General features: G+C 37.9%; 1 protein-coding gene across 3 annotated transcripts in view; it reads right to left on the reverse strand.

The window, feature by feature from the left end:
• Window positions 1–26,435, reverse strand: part of col12a1b (collagen, type XII, alpha 1b) — a 152,239-nt gene that overhangs the window by 60,466 nt on the left and 65,338 nt on the right. Inside the window, exons 27-46 of one of the 3 annotated variants that reach the window (XM_042391102.1) lie at window positions 25,730–25,862; window positions 25,590–25,607; window positions 23,111–23,250; window positions 16,968–17,097; window positions 16,306–16,445; window positions 15,855–15,984; window positions 15,588–15,727; window positions 14,963–15,092; window positions 14,244–14,383; window positions 13,482–13,611; window positions 12,887–13,026; window positions 12,069–12,198; window positions 11,800–11,939; window positions 8,990–9,119; window positions 7,263–7,405; window positions 4,308–4,437; window positions 2,917–3,056; window positions 2,590–2,719; window positions 1,321–1,460; window positions 216–345 (exon numbers count right to left, since the gene is read on the reverse strand). In XM_042391102.1, coding sequence (XP_042247036.1) covers window positions 216–345; window positions 1,321–1,460; window positions 2,590–2,719; window positions 2,917–3,056; window positions 4,308–4,437; window positions 7,263–7,405; window positions 8,990–9,119; window positions 11,800–11,939; window positions 12,069–12,198; window positions 12,887–13,026; window positions 13,482–13,611; window positions 14,244–14,383; window positions 14,963–15,092; window positions 15,588–15,727; window positions 15,855–15,984; window positions 16,306–16,445; window positions 16,968–17,097; window positions 23,111–23,250; window positions 25,590–25,607; window positions 25,730–25,862 — 2,584 coding nt within the window. The remainder of the gene's footprint in view (window positions 1–215; window positions 346–1,320; window positions 1,461–2,589; window positions 2,720–2,916; window positions 3,057–4,307; window positions 4,438–7,262; window positions 7,406–8,989; window positions 9,120–11,799; window positions 11,940–12,068; window positions 12,199–12,886; window positions 13,027–13,481; window positions 13,612–14,243; window positions 14,384–14,962; window positions 15,093–15,587; window positions 15,728–15,854; window positions 15,985–16,305; window positions 16,446–16,967; window positions 17,098–23,110; window positions 23,251–25,589; window positions 25,608–25,729; window positions 25,863–26,435) is intronic. The other 2 variants (XM_042391103.1, XM_042391104.1) reach the window with 2 other exon arrangements.

Consider the following 26,435-nt stretch of genomic DNA (forward strand, 5'->3'; position numbering starts at 1 on the left):
GCTTTACTCAGCTTCTAAACACACTGGATTTGTCATATTTATAACATAAAGACAACCCGGAGTCAAGGAAGATTTACCTCCTACCAACAAGTTACATAGTGTTAAATCTTATTTTCTTCAAAACAGGTGAAAAAATGTGACACAGTTCAACTGCAAATGTCAAAATCTTGAATCAATCTTGACTTTTCAGCTGCCCTCGCTTTGGCCAAACTCACTTGTCTTCCCATTCTCCGACACGTGTTTCCCCTCCAGTTCAGGGTAAACAGGCACCAGCGTCACTTTGTACTCGGTGTCTGGCTGCAGGTCTCTCAGCATCGTGTTCGTTGTCAACCCTGATACCGTGATCTGCGAAGGACAAAAACACAAGATAACACGTCAGTAAAGGAATCTCAACCATGTAAATATGATTTTCTACACTCCATTAATCCACGGTTGGTATTTATCAGCTCTTTATACACATTTCTCCAAACCCAGCCTGACATATTTGGTATGTTTGGAAATGTTGTGATCTCCACTAGCATGAAGAATAAAGTTCTGGTTGCAGAACATGAGTCTGTGAGGTTTAAGAGGGCCACAAGATTTGAGCAATTCATCAGTTTCTTCTCTTATTTTTGGATTCGTTCATCTCGACCAAACAGAATCTTCTTCTTCTTCTTGTTTTTGTTGAAAGGATGAGTCTGGTGGTATTTTTCTTTTTGTCAACAAATCCCACGCAAGGATCAACAAACAAAATGTGGAATAACACCAGCCTGATCCTTTGAGTGCCTATCTGAGGTAGGTAGTTGAACAATTCCCAATATTTTGTGCCATTATTCAATATATTTGAATATCAGTATTTAGATTTGTCAGAGAGAATAACTAAAAAAAAAAACAACATTTTGACTATCAGGCGAAACTCAAAACTACTGTTGAGATTCATCTCTGGTTTGATTTAGTTTAGTTTAATTTAATTCAGGTCGTTCTTGACCTTGGAAGCTGATCTGAAGCTTTCAAATAGTATCGCACCATCTTCATCAGCAGATTCTGAGCACTTTTCTGGCGTACAAAAACTCCATCTGATGTGGAAGATCGATCAAAAGCTACCGTAAATAAACCTTGTGGTCGGATTGTTTTCGTCAACTGGTTTAATTCAATTTAGTTGGATCACCATTGGCCTCTATCACAGCAGTTACTGATCTTCCAAAAAGTCTACACACAATTATTCGCAATCAACATCTGAGACATTTAAAAAACAAATAAACTGATATAAAAACTTGCAGTTATAGACAAGTATGTAAACACTTTGATATCTTTTCATTATTGTCCCGATATAAAACCGACCAAGCTCTCGGTTCCTCCGGCGGCAGGGACGTAGATGACTTTGTACTGCCTGACGTCGCCCTCGGCCGGATCCCAGCGAACCCTGAGGGAGTTGGTGGTGGGGTCGGTCACCTGGAGATTCCTCACCCCGCCCAGGGGTTCTGAAAAGAGACAGGAGACATCAGGAGCCTGGAAGAACCGCTGCACGTAACCTTCACTCTTTGCTTCACCTGATAGGTCGGGTTCACCTCAAAGTCAGGGAGGCTGTCAATCTTTTTCCTATCCTGTGTCTCTCTAAACTTTGTGGTATTCGGAGGCAGACATCTCTATTAAAATGCCTCTGAGAAAAAAGGTTTGAATAACTGCTGAAAATAATCCTTAGCATTCATTGTATCCTGCAGGGTGTACCAGATGGGTGGCTTTACCACATCAGGAGGGTCCAGATGTATCAGAGAAGGGGGGAAGTTGCCTAAACTTCCTGGCATTCATTATGTTCTTTTGTGAGCCACAAACGTCCATAAAAACAAGGTCTGTGTTCTCATTCTCAACCCGAAGGACCATATCTTTAAGGTGTTTGTTTGGGTTTTTTTGCATGTTTTAGCCCGTTAACAACAAACTGAGTTTACTTTACATTACGTGCAAGCTTTCAGATGGTTTCAGTTCACTTCAGTACTCTGTAAATGTTACTGTAGTTTCATGCGGAGACCATTTTCTAAACTGTGTATTCAAGAATGCTGCAACAACAAGAAGTCAGCTGCAGGAAACATTTATATCTACCAGTTATGCAGTTAAGAAGACATCAGTCAAATTTCTTTTAAATGATTTTGGTTCACATTACAGCATGTACCAACTAACTCTTCAGTCATCACTTCATCACAATAAGGAAATAAAAATACCCTTTGATGAGGTCTTAAATAGCCTAAAACTTGCAAACAGTGTGATCCTTTAAACTCCTCTTTTATTGAGTTTGTGAAAATTTCTGGTATGTTGAACAAAAGGAGCCTGGGTCAAGCTAAAAATAAGTGTTTAATCTGTCCTGCAGGGTGAAGTTTTAGCAACTAGGACAGTTTGGATGAATCAGAGTAAAGAAAGGTCACAGAAAAACATTCGTTGTTGACTCTCAGATACATTCCTGTCTTGGTCCTATCCGCTAAACTCCATCCGACACAAACAACCCAACACAAAGCATAAGGGGTGTTTTCAGATTTGATTATTTGAATCTCTGCAGAACAATACGCACACACACACCTCCGGGAATGTGAGCTGAATTTCTCAAAATGATTCACTCACTTGTCTTTCCTTCCTCGCTCTGCGGTATGCCCTCCACGTCTGGGTAGACGGGAACAAGCGTCACATTGTAGACGGTGTTAGGGTCCAGGTTCCTCAGGGTGGTGGAGGTGGTGCCTCCTGACACTTCCTCCTGTTCAACAAAAATATTAAATCCGCTTCAGCAGGATAACAACTTGATCTGATTATGGTGACAATGGATGAGTAGATGGTGCCGAAGTGAACAGAGCCGGAGCTGTATTCTAGCTTTTAAGCAACTGGCTATCTGGGATAAACCCTTCAAATCAGAAGTAAAAAATAAAGAGTACAATGAATGTGAAAAGTTTCTACCATTTTTCCTTCTCCATCTGGTTGAGCTTTGTAGTAGATCTTGTAGGTTCGGACGTTGCCCACCGCTGGATCCCAACGGACTTTCAGAGTGTTGATGGTCGGGTCGATCACCTGCAAGTTCTTCACTCCGCCCAAAGGATCTAAGAGAGAAGAGCAGTTACAGGATTAGTCGATTCATTGAGTACAAGTATTAAGACAAAAATCAACAATGAACTGATCTACTAACAAGTATTGTGATATATTTTATTCCTCTGTGCCGTAGAGCACACACACTGTAGTTTATTTAGACTCAATCCCATACTCACTAAAGCACCAAATGTAGATTCATCCGCCACTGAAAATAGTCCCCAACAAATGTACTATTACCTCCTGTTTGAGTTACGTTGGCTAAATATCTTCAGCTTTATGCTTCTTGTTTGTAATTTATTTTAACTGTTCTCTTACCAATTATATATATGTTTTATTGTTGTCTTATTCAATGCAGTCTTTTAAAGTAAGTTTTGCTAAATCTTTTTTTCTCATCTATTACTCGTTTATTATTTATTTATTCATTTTATTTACATTTTACAGGCCACCGTTTTGAATTTTGATATTTTACTTGTATCTTGGTTTGCATTAGTCTCCAAATCTATATTTAACATCCTGTATGTTTGTCAATCACTTGTAAAGCACTTTGAATTGCATTCTACTTGTATCAAAGGTGCCATCTAAATCAAGTGTGATTGATTGATTAATCAAGGTCAAGTAAAGTGTCCTCACCAGCTAATTTACATTTGTTATGTTTAATACGTGATATATTACTTTTATATTCAGTGACAGATCATCTCGTAAAGTTTCACATCACTTTACACCAAAGGAATCCTAAAAAGACTCACTCAGTGTTGTTAGATGAAAAAAATAGTCTGTACTTCCTCAAACATACCTGACATATTTAATTTGGGCAAACATGACGAATCTATAGTGTCATATTGGTGAGGATGGTCATTTCTCTTAAAGCACTTCTTTCACTTCTTTATCATTTAGGACGGTGAGACAAACGTCTGGATTATTACACTGAATTGTTGCTTCTGCAGTTTAAACTGTGCTGTGAGTTCGGTGCCGCATATAAAATGTCACATAGAAAACGTATTTATATTTGTTTTATGTGTTTTGAAGAAGTCCTTTAGTCAATCAGCATTTTAAACTCTGGAAACCGACCTGCAATAAAACTGCTCTGTTGTACTTTATGCTTTAAATTTACGTTTTTGTCTTGATGTTTTTCTTTTTAGTGATGTTTTAATATATCATAGTGGCCTGTCAATCTTTTTCCACATTCATAAGAAAGACTTCTGGCTTGGCTTAGCTCTCGACGGCCCAACCACATGCTCTTGGTTAAAATCATCTGAACTCACTTGTCTTTCCATTTTCAGATATGGGTTTGCCCTCCATCTCGTGGTAGACGGGCACCACGGTAACGGTGTACTCTGTGTCCGAGTTCAGGTTTTTCAGGACAGTGGAGGTGGTCGTTCCAGACACCTGGTCCTGGTCGAGGAAAGGAGAAACAACTTTGAACTGGGTGAACTGTAGGTTTTGGAGAACTCTGAGAAAAGCAATACCCAAGAAAAGAGAGGTTTGGCACACACAGAAAAACTCTCAGGCTGAACAATGTCACAGCTTAATGTGCTGCAAGCCCAGTTTTCTTGGATGCAGCCTCAGTCAGTAACTGTCTTTGTGCAGCTCCGTAACAGGAACAGTAGAAGCTCAGTGATAAAGATGGATTTAAGCAGAAAGCTGCCACTTCAGAGACCATCCAGGGACAGCCTGGGCCTTTGAGCAAAGCACCAAACTGGCAGCAAGGAGGAGTGTTTGCCTTCATCTGGATGTACTCCTTCAGGCTTCTGCTGCAATAAACTACTTCTTTGTCTATTTAATCTAATACTAAATTCTTAAATCTGCCAGTAGGCTGAGATAATTTCAATTGTTTCCAAATCAAATAATCTTATTTCACAACATTTCTTGAGCGAAGTGGCATAATTTTGAGGGTAATGAAATGGACCCCCTCAAGATATTGTCACTGCTTTAGGGAGAACAGCTGAAGCTGCCTTTGAAATAAGTTCAACTATCCCACATCATTGTCAAATGTTTTCCATTAGTTCTAAGAAAGTGTAGTTATTAAAAGCAACAACATTATCCAGCGTTCTTCTTTTGATAACTTGATATTGCAAATTTTCCAAGACAAGAAAAGAAAGTTCTTGCATGAAACTGCCTGGGAAACAAGTGTAATCATCTCACGCCACTGGCATCGCTCCACTTTTGAGCAAATTTAAAGCCAAAACTAAGGGTTAGCTCTATGCTCACACGGCACATTACCTCCTCTTACTTAAAGGGGACATATGCTTATGCTTTTCCTTATTTTCAGACAAATATTTATAATGTCACAATGTCGGATGTTCATGTTAAAAGTGGCTGACGTGTCAAATAATGAGGTAAAGATATGTAGAAGTAATCCCTGTAAGCAAAAAGCTCTGCTCTGAACGCTCGGTTTCCAACAATTTTTTCTTCTTTCAGCCCGAGCCGATGACGGCTTGTGACAGATTTCTTTATATGGTCGTCTGCTCCACACACAGCATGCAAGTTCACTGCTCTGCTCCGCTAACATTATGGTGTTTTTCCATTGTTTTGGGTCGCCTGCAGCTCTTTGTCAAACATCATCATCACTGTGGCTGTTTCCGCTTGTACTATTACTCCCTGCATTATTTCTAACTGATCTGCTGAACAAATAGCGCCAAATATCTAACGATATCTAATATATAACGAGGTTCTGCTGATCCAATGAGGAACATGTTTCACTTTCTGTAAATTCTTCACAATATAAGTCCATAAGTCTAAAAGTTTAGTTATTTAAAAGCCTTTAATTTGATGCAGTAAAGCAGGAAATGTTGGGTTTGCATCAGCGGTAACTTTACACAACTCTGATGGCTGCATAAAGGACCAGTGTAAGATAAATAAGGAGTTTTTTGAACTGTGAATCATGCAAAGCTACTCTAGCTGAGTCCAAAAATAAAAAAATTTCTCCATACTTTCTCTGTGATGCAGTCATTGCCTACATGTGACACAACTTCCCAATCAGGCATTTGACGTCAGCGCAGATTCACATTAACACTATCAAATCAACAATCCGAAGATGAAGAGGCAAACATTTCATCTAAGTTCCAATGAAACAACACAAGAGAAGTATGAACATAAACAGCCTGACAGTTTCTCTGCAACAGTAAACAGTACAGTAGAAATGCACCACTGAACAGGCACAGTCTGTTCCTTTCCTACAGATGTTAATCCCATAAAAAACATTTTTATTTTCCATATGTTGTCTTATTTGGTTTATTTAATTACTCAAAATACAGTTTCTCTCATTTTATCCCATAAATTGCTTTAAAGGGGGGCATGCACATGCACATTTCCAGGTATTTATTTATATTCTGGGGCTCTACTGGAATATCTTTGCATGATTTACAGTTAAAAACTCTCCGGAGGCTACGTAAACAGTTATAGTAGGATTTCACCTCTTTTTTCTCTTTCTTTACTCGAAATGGAAACTTCTCACGGAACAACCTTCGCAACGAAGGCTACGAAACGGACGGCTTTTTATGGGCAGGTGCGTTGAGCTGATGTCATCACAAGTAGGAAGTAGAGGTAATTTAGTAAATGAAGCGTTCAGAGCAGGCTGAAGCCATGGTTTTTGACTTCAAGGGAAGTTCAACTCAAGTTTTGGAACTTTTACCATGTTTAACATCCGACATCATAACAGTATATAAATGACAGAAAATCAAATATTCCCCTTTGAGGTTGTAATCATAATAATAATAATAGTTAATAGTGTTTTTTTAAAGGATTAAATGTTAAAGACAGCATGTAATTAACAGGAAAAGCATCAAGTAAATGGAAAAGTAGATGCAATGATAAAAGAAAATAAAAAACAGGCGGTTACAGTGGGACAGAAAGACAGAAAGAAATGTAATTTTCTGGTTAAATAAAGGTTAAAAAGCATCTCTTGACTGCCAATGAACAATAATTTTCTCACCATGGTAGATAAAATGCTATAAATTGGTTTGAATTAAAGCGAACGTGTCTCATTTGACATTTCAGGCAGTCATGAAAACCAAGATACAAATGAGGCATGGATGAAGTTCTCAACTCTTGGTGAAAATCCAACATGTGGAACTGGCAGATGCTGATGGTTATATAAAGCTGGCAGAGCTCTGTCTCCTACTCCGCCGTTGAGTTTCTCAGTAAATATCGGCTTGTCTGAGGAATTGTGTTAAACCTGGTGACATGACACTGACAGGGTGTAAATATAGCAGTCTTACCACATCCTGCTCTCCTGTTCCATCAGTCGGCGTCCAGATAACGATGTATTCACGCACTTTACCCTCGGCGGGATCCCAGCGGACGTTCAGGGAGCTGGTGGTGGGATCAGTAACCTGCAGGTTCCTCACATAACCCAGTGGCTCTGAGCAGAGACACGAAACAGGAAGAAAATCCTCAGCGCTTTGGATCAGAGCGTCACACAGCTGCTGTCTAGTCAGAGGTTACTGGTGTCCAGGGGGCAATTTGTACAGATGTTGGATGACAAGAAAATGGTGCTTTTCTGGCTGACTTTTCATTTAGGTCCATTGATTCGGAGTCAGTTTTACTCTGCATTTATTGAGATGGATGCTTCTCTTTATTTATGTTACAATGGAGAAGAAATTTACTTTTTTCTTCCATTCAGATTGTTTTCTGCTGAAGTCATAAATCAATAGCAGTCACTGGAGATTAAAACCAGATCACCTTTGTACTTCATTTTTATTTGTGAGAGTCGTTTTGAAGCTTCACACTTTCAACCAATTTTTGGATCAACACTACTGATAAAGTACAACTTTACCTAAAAGGTAAAATATTAGTTACACTATTAGTTACGCTAATAACTAATAAGATATAATAAGAAAGGAAACATAAAAATACCACAGACAGAATTTATCCTACACAATTCATGTGAACTGAAAGAAGATTTCAGCAGTAGTTGGATTTAATTGTGTACAAATAGTTTTTTTTGTTGTTGTTATTGTTGTTTTTTTGTTCAAAAGTGAAGATCCGACACCTGAAAGGGTTTGGAAGTGTGAGAACTGAAAGGAGATGACGTGTCAGCTAAAGTGTAATCCCTGACAGAAAAATCAGTCCAAGAATCAGAGCTGAAAGCAGCGAAACTGCTGACGTGTGAAAATCTGAGAATGTAGCAGTTTGATCATTTGAAGAATAACAGATGGAAGTGGTTGAGATGTCAGATGATGTTCAGTTTAACTTGCCATTTTACAGGTCTGTGATTTCTTAATTTCCTAAATATGTCCTGAGAGTGTTTCCTGAAAAGAACTCTGTAATTTGTTTGTTTTGATTTTGTTTAAAGAAAAGCTTATTTTAAGCCCTATAATCAATGTATTATTGGAACTTTTGTTGTAATGTACTGTATGTTGAATTGTTCGCTCGCTTGCATGTTCAGCCTGCTGTGTTCTGAGTCAAAGACTAATAAATAAAGTGGAAATGTACCAACTGAACACTGTTTCTTTCCAGGGAACTCTTGCAAACATTCAGAAATTATTTGGAAACTATGGACACGTACAATAAAGTGTCACTCTTTGACCTTTCCACTAGCACACAAAAATATCAAAATCTAATGACCGGACTGTAATGACATTTATTGATCACATTTCTGCTCCCTAGAGGATGAACCCTTTAGATTTTAATGATCCTATTAACTTTCCTGAAGCACTACTCTCAGGACATTACGGAGAGAGGGCTCCAATAAAAGCTAAATTAGTATGTATGTCTTTCTTTCTTCTCTACTGTCCACCTTTCATTAGCTGCCAACTGTACTGAACGACTATCAGTCTTTCTCCTGAGTCAGTCTTAAAGCTGCTCTCGTCCCGTCAGAGCCAGAGAGGAAATGATCTGTAAAACTGTTTCATGGAGACTCAGGTGCTTTTCAAGGTTCATAGAGGCACTTAAACTCAAAATACCATACTGCCAACAGCACATGACCGTAGCCACAGATACTCACTTGTCTTGCCGCTGTCTGTCAGGCTGGGTCCGTCTCCCTCAGCGTAGACGGGGACCACGGTGACGCTGTAACGGGTGTCTGGTAGAAGCTTCTCCAGGACGGTTTTGGTGGTGCTCTCTGAGACTTGCTCCTGCAAAAGACACACGTGGTGAACTCAACTCCTCTTTACCGAGAGGCTAAATTCCTGCCAGCCCCGAGAGCCCCGGCCTTTGACCACCAGCAGGTGAAAAGATTAACTTTGCCCCAAAGGGATCAGCAGTAACTACACATCAGCACACTGCATTTACTATTGAAATTACACATCTGCTTGGGGTTTTTAAAGGCAGAAACTGATATTTTTCCCAACATTTCCTAATATTTTGTGACAATTTTCAAAATAAAAACTCTTTAACTCCATTTATATGCTCCAAAATTACAGAAATCCAGTGTTTTTAGTATTAAGACCATTTAGACCATTATGAAACATTAAGACGCAGTTGAAAGCTCTGGAGACAGCTTTTTTTTTGTAGTTTTGTTTGTCAAAGTAAGATTTTACAATGATTACAAAGATTACAGTTAGATTTACCAAATACTTTTACTCAGTATTCTTAAAAACAGAAGAATACCTTTAATACTAATATCTTTAAATGAAACATTAATTCACAAAGTTGATTTCAAACGTTATGAAAAAAATGTGCAAAGAAAATAAAACCTTTGTGTCCGATATCCAAAATTATGGATATCTGACATACTGTATATAAATGCAGTATCGACGTGAGTTGTTTCTGTTATGAAAAATACGGAAATCTTTGTCATTATGGTTCATTTTACATGTTGTATGTGTTTAGCTGTTTCTGTTTAAAAACTCTGAGATTTCTCAGATTTAGCAATTTGGATGTTAGCCAGATCATAAGTGAAATTATTCCAGTTATTCCACTGTTTGCTGTTTCATTTTCTCATCGAATAACCCATTGAACCCTTAAACGTCATTCAAATATCTCTGGCGCAGGGGTTATAAACTGCTCCGTAAAATGTACTTTGACATGCTATTTCAGGGTAAAACTTATGTCACTGAGAGAAAAAAAAAATGAGTCATTTCTAAACATACAAACACGAGCAGCCAAATTGTCAGTCAGCCACATTCGAGGCTGTTATTTCACGGCTCTTTACAGCACGTTAACTTCCAACAGCCTGAACCAGCCTCAGGCCTTTGATTAGCAGGATTTACACAAACTTATTCTGTACACGCTGCGCTCCATAAATATAAACCCCACAAACATACCACGCAACGATGAGGGATCCACTCTGCCAAAAGGATTTAGATACTATTGTGTGACAACTGCATGATGGGATTATCCTGTCAAAAAGTATGACATCACTTAATCCCTGTTGAGGGCCTTGATCGTTGTGTTTCTTTTGACGGTTCAAAATGAGTCTGACAGCCTTTTTATTACTTGTGCTGAAAAAAATGTGGCTTTACTGAAGTGAGGAAATGTTCAACAAAGTTTATTAATATGTTTTATCTTAAAGTTTTTAAGTTTTTAAAGTTTTAAGACAGATACTTTTTTGTCACAAGCAGAGAAAAGTTACCTTAGAAAGAACAGTTTAAATTCACACGGTTTCTCTCTGTATTTCAACAAACTTGATGGCTTGCAACCCAGCACGATGTGCCAGAATCATTTGATATGAGTTGAACAGTTTCCAGATCAAATTGCAAAGTCACTGAGAAACAGCCCATCAGATTTGAAACAGCTGAAGAAGACACTGGTTTTGAACTAAATGTTGTGTTACTGTTATTTTAGCGATAGGGCAGATAAATGAGCTAATCTCAATCTGAAAGCCTCTAAATCTCCTCGTGACCTTCGGCACTGACTGGCTGACATCCATTTGTGAATAAAAGGACAGAATCAGTTAGATGTAAGATGATGACGTATCAGTCTAATAAAACTAACTAAACCAACTGATGTTTCTCATATTATGATCTCAGTCACATTTTTTCCCACAAGAAGGAACAAATGTCCCCAAACAGACCATGAAACTTAAGCTTAGAGGCTTAATTCACCTCAGTTAAACTAAACCTAAAACCAAGTTATTAAACTCAAGTTAAGTCATCTTGACTCAAGCAACTTAACAACTTAACCAACTTAACTCAACCCAGGTTAACTCAACTTGACACAAGTTAACTGGACTTCATTCAGTTTAACCCAGTTAAATTTACTGGACTCAGCTTAACTCAACTCAACTTGACCCAAGTCAACTAAACCTAAGTTAACTCGACTCAAGTTAACTCAACTGGACTCAATTTAACTCGCCGCAACTTAACTCGACTCAAGTTAACTGGACTCAACTAAAGTCAACTTAACTCGACTGGACGACACTCAAGTTAAATTAATTCGACTTAATTCATGAAGGGGTCTTTGGCCTCAACTGAAGACTGAACCAGGCCTTTATTGTCACATATTTATATTTGTTTATATTTTGGAAACAAGTCTTCTCCAGTTTTAATTTACTGTTTGCTGGTGTTTGTCGTTAAACTACTATTTCCTCCGTTTCACATTTAAAGCCTTTCCCATGTATCGAGGGACAAGTTTCACTAATTGCATCTTTATTTCATGAAAGCATGGTAAATTTGAATAACTCTGGAGTGAGAACAGTATTTATATTTCTGTTTACTGTACATTTTCATGAATTTAGCAAGTGAACCTTTATCGTGCAGCTACCAGTAATTTAGTTTTTCCCGTCTTCTTTGTATTTCTTCAGCCAGACTTTGTTGTAATTTGGGTACCAGGTTTCATTTGAGATTTTACTGTAAACTAAACTGAGGATCTTACCACAATCTCCAGTCCTCCGTCGGCAGGAACGTAGATCACTTTGTAGCCCTGAACGTTGCCATCAGCAGGGTCCCATGTCACTGTGAGTGTGGTGATGGTTGGGTTGGTCACCTGCATGTTGCTCGCTCCGCCCAAAGGCACTGGAGGAAAAATTATTGTTGTTAAGACTCAGGAATTAAAACTTAAGGTCATTTTTAAACAAATTCGGCTTCAGTTAGAATACAACAGTGTTATTCATATAAAAAGATTCCAGCTCCACAGTGACTTACGTGTCTTTCCGTTCTCGGACTGGCGTTTTCCCTCCCTGGCGGGGTAGACTGGTAACACAGACACTGTGTATAGTGTGTCAGGCATCAAGTTCCTGAGGACGATGTTGGTGGTGCCTGTAGGGACTTGCTCCTGTTAACGGAAATTTTTAAAAATGTGTTGTTAAGTCTCATAACTGACATTTATTTTGTCAGGTATCATGTACAAAATAGTACAAGCATTTATATGTACAGAGATGTTTTTTTGCTGATGATGCTCTATTTATTTTAAAGCTGTTTGCCATCATATCACATATGACTCTTCAGTGCTTCAACCCAATTTTATGTGGGTTTTTTTCCCCTTAAAATCATTTTTTATTGTGGTGTTTTGGTGTTTTTGTAGGAAAAATATATGGAATTACCAACCAATTTTTGAAGAAGATATTTGTGTGCTCGCTTCCACAGACAAACTGCACTTAAAACATTTGAATTAGCTTAAGTGACATAAAATGTTGAATCTTGGGAGCCTCTGAAATGTATTTGCCTGTGATTAATAATTAATAGTGGGATTAATAGTTCAAGCTAAAGTATGTCAAAGAAAGTTGTAGTTGAAGGTGCTAAATGGAGCAATGAAAGTACATTGTCTGAACAAAGCTAGTAGGACAGACTCTAGCTTAAATATCAGCACGGGCTATGGTAAGAGCCTTCCAGCAGCCATATTGGAAGTCTTACACCTCAATAAAACTGTCCCACAAAATGCCCAATCTTCCCTGAACGGCATTGAACATCAGCCTTGTCTATTTTTGTTCCAAGAGGTATGACAGGTGTAAAAAGAGCCTCACCATCTCCTCTCGGCCTCCAGCGGTGGGCACATAGAAGACCTTGTACAGGCGAACAGCGCCGTCAGCCGGGTCCCAGTCCACATTCAGGGAGGTCATGGTGGGGTTGGTCACCCTCAGGTTCTTCACTCCTCCCAGTGGTCCTAAAAACAGGGACAAGACATTTATACATTAAATCCTTAGCTTGTTTGCTACTTTTTGCTCATCAATCATTTGGTGCAGTAATAAAACCTTGAGATTCTGAATAAAGTACTCCAATATCTGATTAAATTTAATTATATCAATGAATTTATTACTACAGTATCTGAAGCCGTCCATGTGAGTTAGGAGAGGAGACAGTAACAAGGCGGTTAGCTTTTTTTAGGCTTTACATTCTATGACAAAAATGTTTAATTACATCATTTCAGATGTCTTGTTTTAAACAAATACATTTAAGGCAACTCAAAATAACACATTACTACTGTCTATATACAAAGGTATCGCTCCCCTTTCCCACTTTCACTCAAACAAACTTTTGCAGCTTTACACCTGTTCACTATAAGTACAATTTCAGCAACAGAAAGTATTGATACATGAGTATGTCAGTGTTCAGTCTTACTTGTCTTTCCATTTTCAGACATTTTCTTTCCATCTCCCTCAGCGTAAACCGGCACCAGAGAGACAGTGTAGAGGGTGTCAGGCTGCAGGCCTCGCAGGATGGTGTTTGTGGTGCCTGCTGACACTTGCTCCTAAAATTTACCAAATAAATGACACAACTTAGCTTGTTTCAGACCCACAGAGAAGACAGAGAACCAAAAATGCAACAAAAAATAACAGTGAAAAGTTGCATAATTACAAGTTGCATAGTTGCAAATGCATCAGCAGCTGCTAGTGAGGTGCCCTTGAATTCATTAACCCCAATTAACCCCAATTAACCCCAAACCAGAAACAGACTCTACTTGTAGTGGGCTATCCTGTGGGCTAGTTATGAAAGCAGTTTTAGTTACCACATAAGACATATAAAAAAGTGCGGTGAAAGGGTTAGGGTTAGTAGTCTGAAAGCCAGTAACAGTTTGAAATATTAGGATGAAGAGATACAGTAGATTTGGGGTTTTGTCATATGAGAAAAGAGAAAATATGTGACCAGTTTGTGCTTTCTTTACACCCATTTCTGTTGGATTGACAACAAAACTTATAAAATGGTATTATATAAGAGATCTTGTTGCACTAAGCAGCTCCAAAATGTGTGAAGGTTTTGAAATATTCCATAAAGATTAAAGATTTAAAAATGACGTGTCCTAACACTCAGGTCAGTGATTTGACTTTGGGTCTAACTCTACTTTCAGCCAACAGGAAGCTGATGGTTTCCTACCAGTCCTACCATGCTTTCAGCTCCTCCGGCAGCAGGAACATAAATGACTTTGTACTCCTTCACTTGGCCCTCGGCGGGCTCCCAGCGCACGTTCAGGGTGGTCATGGTCGGGTTCAAAACCTGCAGCTTCTTCACTGCACCCAGAGGCTCTGAGGAAACAGAAATACAAGAGTTACAGGAAAGAACGGAGATCATTTACTACAGATATCTACTCCTTTGTCATCATTTTTGAAGACATTCTATCTTCCCTGCACTACATAGATAAATATTGTAATTTTTACTCCACTATACTTATCTGACACCTATTTTTTCTAATCTTCTTTCTCTCTGAGCCTAACAACAATAATTTTTCTGCCTCCAGTGGTTTTGGGTGTGTGTGAGCAACATAAAGGTGACCAACCTGACCATCACCACTCTCACAGTAATGTGAGACACATTTAAGGTTATGTAAAGTCTTATTAATTGGCGAAAATGTCAAAAAATGCTGCAAACTTCTCTGAATTGGCACCTCTTGGTTCAGAACCTCGGGGACTCCCCAACTCAAAATAACACATTACTGCGGTCTAAATACAAAGGTATGGCTCCCCTTTCTCACAGGTTTTATGAAAGCAAAACATGATGAGTGGAATGACAGATAAAAAAATAAAAATGTGATCACATATTAAACTTTACTTTTATTCAAGCAACAGAAAGTACTGATAGATGAGTATGTCAGTGTTCAGTCTTACTTGTCTTTCCATTCTCAGACAGTTTCTTTCCTTCTCCCACTGGATAAACTGGCACCAGAGAGACAGTGTAGAGGGTGTCGGGCTGCAGGCCTCGCAGGACGGTCGTTGTGGTGCCTGCTGGCACTTTCTCCTAAAATTTACCAAAAAAATGACACAAATTAGCTTGTTTCAAACCCACAGAGAAGACAGAGAACCAAAAATGCAACAAAAAATAACCATGAAAGGTTGCTTAGTTGTTGCAAAGGTATCAACAGCTGCTATTGAGGTGCCCTTGAATAGTTCAATTAACCCCAAAACAGAAACAGACTCTACTTGTAGTGGGCTATCCTGTGGGCTAGTTGTGAAAGCAGGTTTATTTAACACATGAGACATATAAAAAAGTGTGTTGAAATATCTGTAAGCAAGCAGCAGTTTGAAATATTAGGATGAGGAGATACAGTAGATGTGGGGTTTTGTCCAGTTTGTGCTTTCTTTACACCCATGTCTGCTGGATTGACAACAAAACTTATAAAATGGTATTACATCATATAATAATAATATTATATAATGTAACTTCAACAACTTCTATGAGATCTTATTGTATTAAGCAGCTGAAGTGTGTGAAGGTTTATGGAATATATCCTACCATGGTCTCATCTCCTCCGGCAGCGGGAACATAGATGACTTTGTACTCCTTCACTTGGCCCTCGGCGGGCTCCCAGCGCACGTTCAGGGTGGTCATGGTTGGGTTCAACACCTGCAGGTTCCTGCCTCCACCCAGAGGCTCTGAGGAAACAGAAATACAAGAGTTACAGGAAAGAATGGAGATCAAAATTTTTACACCTGTTCACTATAAGTACGATTTCAGCAACAGAAAGTACTGATACATGAGTATTTTAGTGTTCAGTCTTACTTGTCTTTCCATTTTCAGACATGGTCTTTCCATCTCCCTCAGCGTAAACGGGCACCAGAGAGACAGTGTAGAGGGTGTCGGGCTGCAGGCCTCGCAGGACAGTGTTTGTGGTGCTTGCTGGCACTTGCTCCTAAAATTTACCAAAAAATGACACAAATTAGCTTGTTTCAAACCCACAGAACCAAAAATGCAACAAAAAATAATCGTGAGAAGTCGCTTAGTCACTGGAAAGGTATCAAAAACTGTTATTAAGGTGCCCTTGAGCAGTCAATTAACCTCAAAATAGAAACAGACTCTACTTGTAGTGGAAGCAGGTTTAATTAACACATAAGACATATAAAAAAAAGTGTGTTGAAATATCTGTAAGCAAGTAGCAGTTTGAAATATTAAGATGAGGAGATAGATGTGGGGTTGCGTGTGAAGGTTTTGGAATATATGGAATATATCCTACAATGCTCTCATCTCCTCCGTCGGTGGGAACATAAATGACTTTGTATTCCTTCACTGGGCCCTCAGCAGGCTCCCATCGCACGTTCAGGGTGGTCATGGTCGGGTTCAACACCTGCAGGTTCCTCACTCCACCCAGAGGCTCTGAGGAAACAGAAATACAAGAGTTACAGGAAAGAACGGAGATCATTTACTATAGATATCTACTTCTGTGTCACCATTTTCCCTGCACTACATAGACTAATATTGTAATTTTTACTCCACTATACTTATCTCACACCTGGGATGGTTTTACATCCAACATGAGGTACAGCAAGATCATAAATATCATCTTACTTTATTTCCTTTCTTATGCTGTTTCTGTCTTGGCTCTTTCCTTTTCCTCTCCTTATCCTCCCTCTGTGGTCTTTTTTCCCTATTTTCCTGATTCTTTGTACTACATCTTTCCTTCCTTTCATCTTTCTTTTACTCTTTTTTTCTTTGCATTTCTCTATTTTTTCTAATCTCACTCTGGCATTCCTACTTTTAATTAAGATCTGAGTGCTTCTTCCACAACTGTCAGTTAGAAAAACAGACATCAGTCGGTTTGAAACTTAATAAATTTGCTGCCCTGATTTCAGCACAACAAGGAATGTTTCAGAGCCCCTCATGTCATCTGACACTTACTGGTTTTTCCTTCTCCAGAGATGTCTTTGCTGGTGCCGTGAGGATAAACGGCCACCACAGAGACAGCGTACTGAGTGTCAGGGTCCAGCTTCTGCAGGATGAGGCTGGTCTTCTTCCCTCCAACCTCCCTCTGTTGATTGGAAAACATGCCGGCGGTAAGATTTCAGTGGACAGACAGAAACGTTTCCACTTCAGACAACAACAGAGCAAACATGTCTCTGGAAATGAATGATAGAAATCTACTAACATATGATAACAGTAAGTAGACTGTGCCAGTGTCTTTAAATGTGGCCTCATTTAGTTTAAATAAAAAAGTGAAACATTACAAGATCAAACAACACTGATAAAAATGTTAAATCAAACACAAAATCTTTTATTTTTCAGGATTGGAAAGGGTTATTTAGGGATCTTTTTTCAGCGTTCAAAACTGTTTCTTCTGTTGTTCATTAATCAACGTAATCAAATTTCAAAAAATAAAGTTTTTCTTTCAGTTTGTCACTTTATTTAGTACAAGTTCACATTGCTTGCATAATGGAAACTCTTTATTTCTACATTGTATGTAATTCTATAAATGTTACAAGACTAAAAATATATGAAAAATCATGTAACAAGTAGAACAGATGTTTTAAACTATCATTAAATCTGTAAAATCTAAAAAATTGCAAAAAAAAGAAGCAACTTAATATCTCTGAATCTGTGATTATTTATCCCAGATCTTGTGCCTCTGTCTTCCAAAAATTAAACTGAACTTCTAACATCACAATAATTCAAACTAATGTGTAATTTCTTCAAGACTAAGCCGCTGTTTGTGAGGGCAGTGTCAGAAAACTATTTTTCATTATTTATACTTTAAGTATTTCCCTAGGAAGGAATCCAAGTAGGCCTGTGGGAAATCCTGAGCAAACAACTCTGCAGTATATCATGAAATGGACACTGTAAACACATTCATCGAGGGCATAAACAGTTTGCATGGTAGCTAAGAGATAAATGACAGATGGCATCACATCACAATTACATCAGTATTTTAGGTATTTGGCTGAATTTGAACGCCGCGAAAACATGAAAAGAATCGACATCTTTCTCAGCGGCTGTTTAGTTTATATTGTTATTGTATATTATTGTTATATATTAGTCATAGTTAGTTTTAAGTTAGTTAGTCATTAATCATTAGTTTTGGTTTAGATTTAATGAACAACAAATCAGAGAATTCATCCAACTATTTTAAACATATTAAGAAATCAACATTTTGCTTGGACAGAGGAAAGCCAGTTGTTATTTCCTGTTTCCAGTATTTATGCTACGCTAAGCTAACCAACCGCAGAGCTGCAACAATTAGTCGATAAATCAATTAATTGAACGCCAGGAAACTAATCAACAACTATTTCAAACATATTAAGGGAACAGTTCAACATTTTGTTAGCTTTGGACAGAGGAAAGCTAGTTGTTATTTCCTGTTTCCAGTATTTATGCTAAGCTAAGCTAACCAACTGCAGAGCTGCAACAATTAGTTGAACGCCAGGAAACTAATCGGTAACTGTTTTAATAGATGATTAATAAAAAGTCTTTTTTTTTTAAAGAAAAGTGTCCAAAAAATCTCTCGTTCCAGCTCATTCAATTCAAGCATGTGCTGCTTATCTTTGTTTTATTGTTTTATATCTCTTTTAACTGAATGTCTTTGGGTTTTGGATTGTTAGTGAGACAAAAGAAGATGTCATCACTTAGGACATAGTGACATTTTATAGAAAAATAACTGGTATATTAATTCATAATGAAAATAATCATTAGTTGCAGCCCCAGACAGATGCGAGAGCGGTAATGATCTGAGTGAGCGGATTTCTGAAAGAGACGTAAAAACCTAAAAAGGATTTTGGAAATGTCAGTCACATCTTGAGGCTGCTGTTCCTTTTGCAGACTCCTCCCCTCGACATGTTGAACCATTTTGTAGTTTTTGTGACCAATAAACTGGCAGTTTGAGCTCAGATTTGGTCTCTTTGATTCGAGTTTTTAAAGCAACATAAGCACCAAAGTGTTGAATGTCGGACTTCAATTACATTTTACAGACACGGACTGGGATTTTCCCCTAATTTGACATTCCTTAATTCAATTACTGTGAACTATACTTTTGTCCTTTCTCCTCTATAAAGACCTTCACCAAATACTTTTTCTTCGATCTTATACATTCATATTTTCTGGATTGTACAGTTTTTCTACATTGTCTTGTTCATTTCATCTATTTTCTCGCTTTATTTCTTCCGTTCTGTTAAGGGCTTGGTAATTTCTGTTTTGAAAAGGATTATATAAATAAAGTTTTCTTACTCTCTTCAGATATTGAGTGTTTATGAAATGTTAATGTTATTTTGTTGATTGCTTCTATTGACTAAATCCTCAAGTTGGTTGTTAGAAAAGTTGGTTGATATTAGTCGATATTTTTCTCCCATTAAAGACCCAAACCAACACTTTCTGTCTCCCTACGTTGTCTGTGGCTGTCAGCTCCAAACACATTGGTTGCTACTGAAGACATAAGTCTGAAGATATATAGTTTCATTTTTAAAAAAAGCTAAATAATTTCCTAAAACAGGTGGGCACTGTAGTTTTTAACAAATATTACTCAGACAGGAGGAAATAATACATTTATTGGGGACTATTTTCAGTGGCGGATGGATCCACATTTGGTGCTCTAGTGAGTATTTCATGCAGCAGGACGGCGTGTGTGTGGGATTGAATCAAATTAAACTAGAGCGTGTGTGTGTTCATGGTGATGAAGGAATATGTCAGTCAGCGCAGCCGTGTGGCTCACTGATGTGTTTTTAATAGTTTTTGGAAAACAATGGAGTTCTACAGCACAGAAGATATATCAGGCTTTTGGACACACACGATACTTGGTAGTAGATCAATTCTTTGTTGGTTTTGGTCTTTTCATGGGATTTGTTGACAATAAGAAAAATATAGAAAATCACCAGACAGGGAAAACCCTCTTCGGCCTGCAGATTCTCACAGGAATTCGTCACACTTTCATCACTGTGAGTTTTCTCTATGATTTATTCCGCTACGAGTTTCAGCAAGACCACCTCGGTGTATGGCTATCATTCTTGCTGACTGTAGTATTTCACTGTATTTAATAACATAGTATGACAAAACTATACTACATAACACTGTAATACTGGATTTACAGCTATACAAAATCAGCACATCAATGTGACCTATAAAACTGTAATTTTTCATACTTTGCTGCTGGACTCTCCACGAATATTTCTACAGTTTTCAGAGCAGTGAGGAAACCCTGAGCTCATCCTGCACAAACAAACACCCTGTCTGGTGTCATATGACTGATGTTAAAAACAACAAGCCTGCATGCTCTCAGTCTTCCGGTATACACGTCTGACATAACGACGGGATCAGAGATCCATTAGACAGATTTGTATAGCTGACACATTGTTTTGGGGAACACTGTCATAACATCTCAGGAACACAATAAAATTTGTAACGTGCTGAAATCCTTTTCATACAGACTTCAGTTTCCTTTAAAGATACTTCCAACGCTAATCACTGTTGAGTCATTGTGCAGGAATGCCAGTTTGGCGACTAAATGCAGGACTCCTCTAAGTACACTATTGCGCTGTGGGACGCTGTCATAAACCGAATGTCAAGATATGATGAAGGAGCTCAGAATGGCCAGAAATTTCTCTACGAGAGCGTAAAGATATTTTTTTAAAAATTCAACTTGTACTGTAAATGCAACACGTTTCTGGCTACTTTGTTCCCTGATTTATTGTTTTATTGTTGTCAAACATCTCTACTGTGACTGATGATGATGGTGATTTTCAGTAAGAGTCCATCATCAATTCAGTGAGATGAACAATGTTCTTCCATCTACTTGAGGAGAGGTTGCGCTACTATTTTCCATTTTCAGAGACTTCTTTGGATTTTATGCTTACTTTTTGGATTTGGATTTTAAATTCGGCAGGAGATTAATACAGTTGTTTTAAAACAAGTATTACTAAAGGACAAAAATACTTTGATCTTCACCTTCCAAGAATTTTCTGTTCTGACATCTATGACGTGATACTGTTTGTCTTTGCCTTCCAAAACACTGAAATAAAACTGATTCATAGAACTGTTTTCTGATCCACTTTAATAATCAGTTTCAGCAGAGCAGAAAGGTCAGCTCACTAACTGATCGGCTGTTGTTTTTGTTTCTTTACAAGACATCGGTCTGATATCCGCAGACTAAAACCCAGCAGGTAGAGACAAACCGAACAAAGTCTGGAAACTGTTCGGTCGACTCCCGGCGCCACAACTCTCATAACCAGAGATGATACCTCATCAACAAACACAAACTGAGAGCTCAGATCAGTGAGCGGAGATAGTACGACATCACAGTTTACGGGACTGTCGTGACTCAAAAAGCCTAATGTAGCACGAGCGTCTACCTCCCTGATCTTTTGAATGTTTTGTTGCTAGTAAGTATGCAGAGTTTTATTTCTTTTCTCTTTTTTTTTTTTTTGCTCTGAACATCTTGAATATGTCTCTCAAGAGAAAACTTGCCATCAAATCCAACTGTTGTTTTTTTACTATAAGCGCACTGGGACTCATACTGACAGATTTAAATCTCTCCATCATATTAAGATATTCATCGATTTGTCATCAAGTGACTTCAACCATGCTGGAGATGTTCCCGGTTGTCAAAATGGAGCACAGCTGGCAGCGCCGCACCCCGACAGCAGCAGAACAAAACTTCCATTTGTATGAACATATAAGGGAAATACACCCTAAAATGGAATTCGGTCATATTGTTCTTTTAATCCTGGACAAACAGAGGATACCCCGTGTGGGTTCACGACCATGTGGTGACAGAAAAGAGGGATTCGATTTCTGGTAAACATCAAATTCCCAAAAACAATCCATGAATTGAAGCCAATTTGGGTGTAAAAACTTAGATAAACATTTTACAAATCTCTGAAGCCACTTTATTGTTCAGCGTCAGTGGAGCAGCTCCAGCTTTCGTCTCTTGATAAAATAAAGAGCCAAGTGGTTACGTGTGTGTTTTAGAGGGACTATTTAATGTGATTTCTGCTTCTCACATTTACTGTACATGAGATTTACAGCTGAAAAATACTATTACTGTCACAAAGAGGTTAAATATTAAATATATTGCAGGTTTCTTTCGCGGGAGACTCGGCTGAGAGAAAATAAAGCCTACTGTGATCTGGAAACAGGAATATTTTTATATTCTTAATGTAAGTGCCAAAAATTTCATTGCCAAAAACACCTTAAAACAATTATTAAATTTATGTCATGCTTTTATGTGTTAATGTAGTTTCAATAAATATTCAGTTTTACAGTTTTACACATTTTTACTTAATTTTACTTTAATTTTCATCTGATGCTTTAATAGTTATTTTATTACCTACACATTTGTGTTTTTATTGAATAATGTTTAATTGTTCTTGCTGTAATATTCTTTTATTTTCTGTAAAGCACTTTGAATTGCCCTAGGCATGAAATGTGTTATATAAATAAAGTTGCCTTGCCTTTAAAAACACACTTTATTAAACTGTAAAATTTCCTTTTTTATTTATTCATCACCTCAATGTAACCACACTATAATTTTTATTCCTTTGTCTTTATTATTCTTCTACTTTTATTTCATTTAATTCCATTTTATTTTCTTTTACTTCTTCTCTTGTAGTCTTTTAAATATTCTATGGATTTGTATCCGCTCGGTATAGATGAAAACAACTAAAAACACATTAAAACTCAACACTAAAAGGTAAAAAAAAAAAGCAGTGATTACTTACAGCCTTCTCTGAGGAGGTTGCAGGTTTTGAATGTTTCCTTCATGTTTTCCTCATCAGAATTTAATTTGTAAAAATGCAACAAATCTATAGGATCTCACTTTGGGGGAAGTGAATCTTGAGATTTACATACGCTGATGACACTGCTCTATTTTTTATCTAAAAATCTTGAGAAGAAAAACCAAAGAATCCCGCACACCGTCCATCACTTGAACTCACTTTAATAACAACAATACGTACCTGCCACTACAACCATATGATGTGCAGGAATGTTGTTTAAGTTACTACATATCTAATATATCTAACCTGGTGTAGTTTTAAATACAGTAAAATTGGCAGTGAACTTACTGTGACAGGCTCGCCTCCAGCGACAGGCCTGTAAGTGAGCTTGTAGTTCTCGACAGGGCCGGGTGCAGGGTCCCACTTCACCGTCAGCGTGGAGATAGTGGCGTTGAAAACCCTCAGGTTGCGAGGAGGCTCTGGGGGCACTGGGAGAATACAGAGCAATCCAGTGAGATAAACAAGTACAATCAGTATATCCTGTTTCTGATGAGTGATGGTGACGGTGAGGAGGATGATGATGACAGTGATGGTGATACTCCCACAATCCCGCTGGGTCATGGTGCTGAAAGGGTCAATTGAAGGATGAAAGAAGCGGGATGATGTGTTTCAAAACAGGAGCAGCAGTGAGGACAATGAAGCTGTTCAGAGCAGGACTGGGGTCAAGCAACTTCCCATTCAAATCATTTCTTAACGTTTCAATCATTAATTGATTTGAGTTATAACAAGAAATTGGGGGGGGACACTAGTACACATTTGGGGATTATAAAAAAAATTAATTATATTAAATTTAGGGGCTCTAACAAAGAAATTTTGGGTGGCGATATAACATTTTTTAGGAGTTATAGCAAATAAATTTTGAGGATTGCAACAAATAAATTTGGGTAGGCATAATAACAGATTTTATAATATATTCATAATATTGATAATATATGAATGATATTAAATTTGGGGGTTATGACAAAAACATTTTCAGGGGCAACATAACATTTTTTGTGAATTATAGCAAATACATGTAGGGAGCTCTTAAATAAATGTTGATACTGTCACAAATAAATGTAGGTGGTCTCTATAACAGATGTGGGATTATAACAAATAGATCTGTGTGGTTCCAAACAAACTACATAACAAATTAGGGGATAATAACAAATATAACACAGAGTTCTTTTGCCTATTTATCTGAATCAGAAGTTCCCTGACACCCAGCCCTATAGCAGAAACACTGTACAATAACACGACGACATGCAACAACATTCATTTGATGACTTAGATGAACACTGATGGAGGTTGACATGATAAAATGACGTTACAATGTAAGATGAATGTGACAACAGAAATGTTAAAGTGACAAAATGGGGGAAAATGGTGGAACAAATACAAAATGGTTCACGGTGGAATTAAAAGACACAATGATGAAGGTCTATGGAGGATGACATGTTACTGGTCAATTTTCACACTTTTTGCATTTGAAGCTCTGAATCTACGTTCACACCACAATATAATACACGCCTACTGTGAATCCTAATGTCCATTGTTAAGGTAGAAGTATATTCATCCGGGAGAAAATGTGTGCACCCAAGACACACCATACAGTATATTTAGTGAAATACTTTATGAAGCCTCATGTAACAGTCAAAAATCTTGATGAATGCTGTTTTTTTGTAATTAAATGCTTAATGTTACAATATAACTTAACATGTCAGAGTCAGTTTTTTTAACATTACTTAATGTTGATGAGATGGCATCTCATCAATTTTTTTTTCAACCACAGAAATAGACTACTGCAATATTGTGGCGGCTGTAGCTGCAAGCACGCTCATATTTAGTGAAGCTTATTGCACTGTACATTGAAATTCTTACTTTGCACCCTAACCCGCCATAGAGAATTAAACAGAGTAGAGAATTAAATATAAAACTACGAAACTATCAGCACTATATATTAAAAAAAAATCATGGGCATTTATTCTGCTATCAGTAAGACGTAATTCTATACAAGGTGACCTGATATATGAAAATAATGGACCAGGTGGAGACCACGTCCAGTTCAGTATTTTCTATATCAGAACACTTCAGAGTGCATTATCATGTTTATACCGTGGGTCAAAAAAAATGTCGTTTTTAAACTGCTATTGGCTAATAAAGTGTCCAGCTTTGCTTTATTTGTTAGGTTTTTTCTACCTATTCATATATACATATGAGGCATCAAGATTGTTCCTATGGTTATCGACAGCCTGGAATAGTGCTCAACCTTTATGTATTATATTATACATACACTAATTTAAAATAGTGATTAAACTGCTAAGAAAAAAATATGTCAAACGTATCTTAATATATAATTTTTAACCAAGAGAAAGATGTGGTTTCTCTGCCCACATGTGTACATTTCCTTAATCAGTCAAACCATCTGGGAAGTTGCCGATATTAGCGAGTTGATCGGTAGCTGTACCACCAACGATAATGTTGGCACAAATAGGAAAACTGCTGCCTAAGAGCTGGGCTTCACCCAACGTTTGTTAAGCAACACAATGGTAAAAAAAATAAAGAAACGTCTTTGATTGCGCAGCGTCAACGGTCGTCCTGTGACTGACTCCTTCGGTTTCTTGTGGTGTGAACGCACAGAGAGGCACTGAAATGCACATACATGCAGTTATGAGGGAAAAAAAAAGTGTGCTCCCATCGACACTGTCCCTGATCGTCGACATTACCATTCCACACAAAATCATGAACATTTCAAAGAAAAGGAACCTGTCCTTCTCATATGACATACCATCCGGAGCCTTTAACACTAGAAAGAGACGTTGAGAAAACAACAACGTTATTCCAATGCGAGTTACATCTGTGAGTGTAAAATATGATGGTTGTGTAGGGAGCTGGTGATCCGATGGGGGTTCGCAGCAGTTGACTTACATGTGCGCTCGTCTCCCATCAGGTCGTCACTCTCCGACTCGTCTGGGTAGATGGCTGTGACAGTGACGGTGTAATCGGTGTCAGGGTCCAAGTTCTCCAGAACCTGGCTGGTCTCGTCGCTATTCAGGATGGCCTAGTGAAGGAAACACAAAGAGAGACAAAAAAGAAAATCAATGTTAATAGTGTGAAACTTGTATTTGAAGATGTTTTGCTGCTTCTTCAGTTCTAAGGACAGGTAAGAAATCCTGAGCAATTAGGGCGAGACGTTGAAGCAGAATCTACGTTTTTTACCGAAATCCATTATTTCCATTGCTATCCAGAGGGCGTTTTTATGATTTAAAAAAGACTGTTGGATAAATATTTGGAGAGAGACAACTATAAAGTAGTTGCAAAATATGTTTTTGTACTTTTGATAGAGCTAGGCTAGCAGTTTCCCCTTGCTTCCAGTCTTTGGGCTTATATATATATATTCCTTATATACCCCTTGCCTCTGTTAATCTTGGACAATGATTGGCCTGAAACCACATGACCATATATCCAACCCATCTTTGTAGATGTCCCATTGGCTGATATGTGTCTATTTGCATATGATTGGTTGTCTTTTATATTTTTTTTTACTTTTTTTTACCTTTTTTCATACCCAACTTACTTTATTTAAATGGTGTTTGTAATGTGTTTGATGATGACCCTGATGAAGGCCACAAGC

The sequence above is a fragment of the Thunnus maccoyii genome, chromosome 17 (assembly GCF_910596095.1).
Source record: "Thunnus maccoyii chromosome 17, fThuMac1.1, whole genome shotgun sequence".
Lineage (NCBI taxonomy): Eukaryota > Metazoa > Chordata > Actinopteri > Scombriformes > Scombridae > Thunnus > Thunnus maccoyii.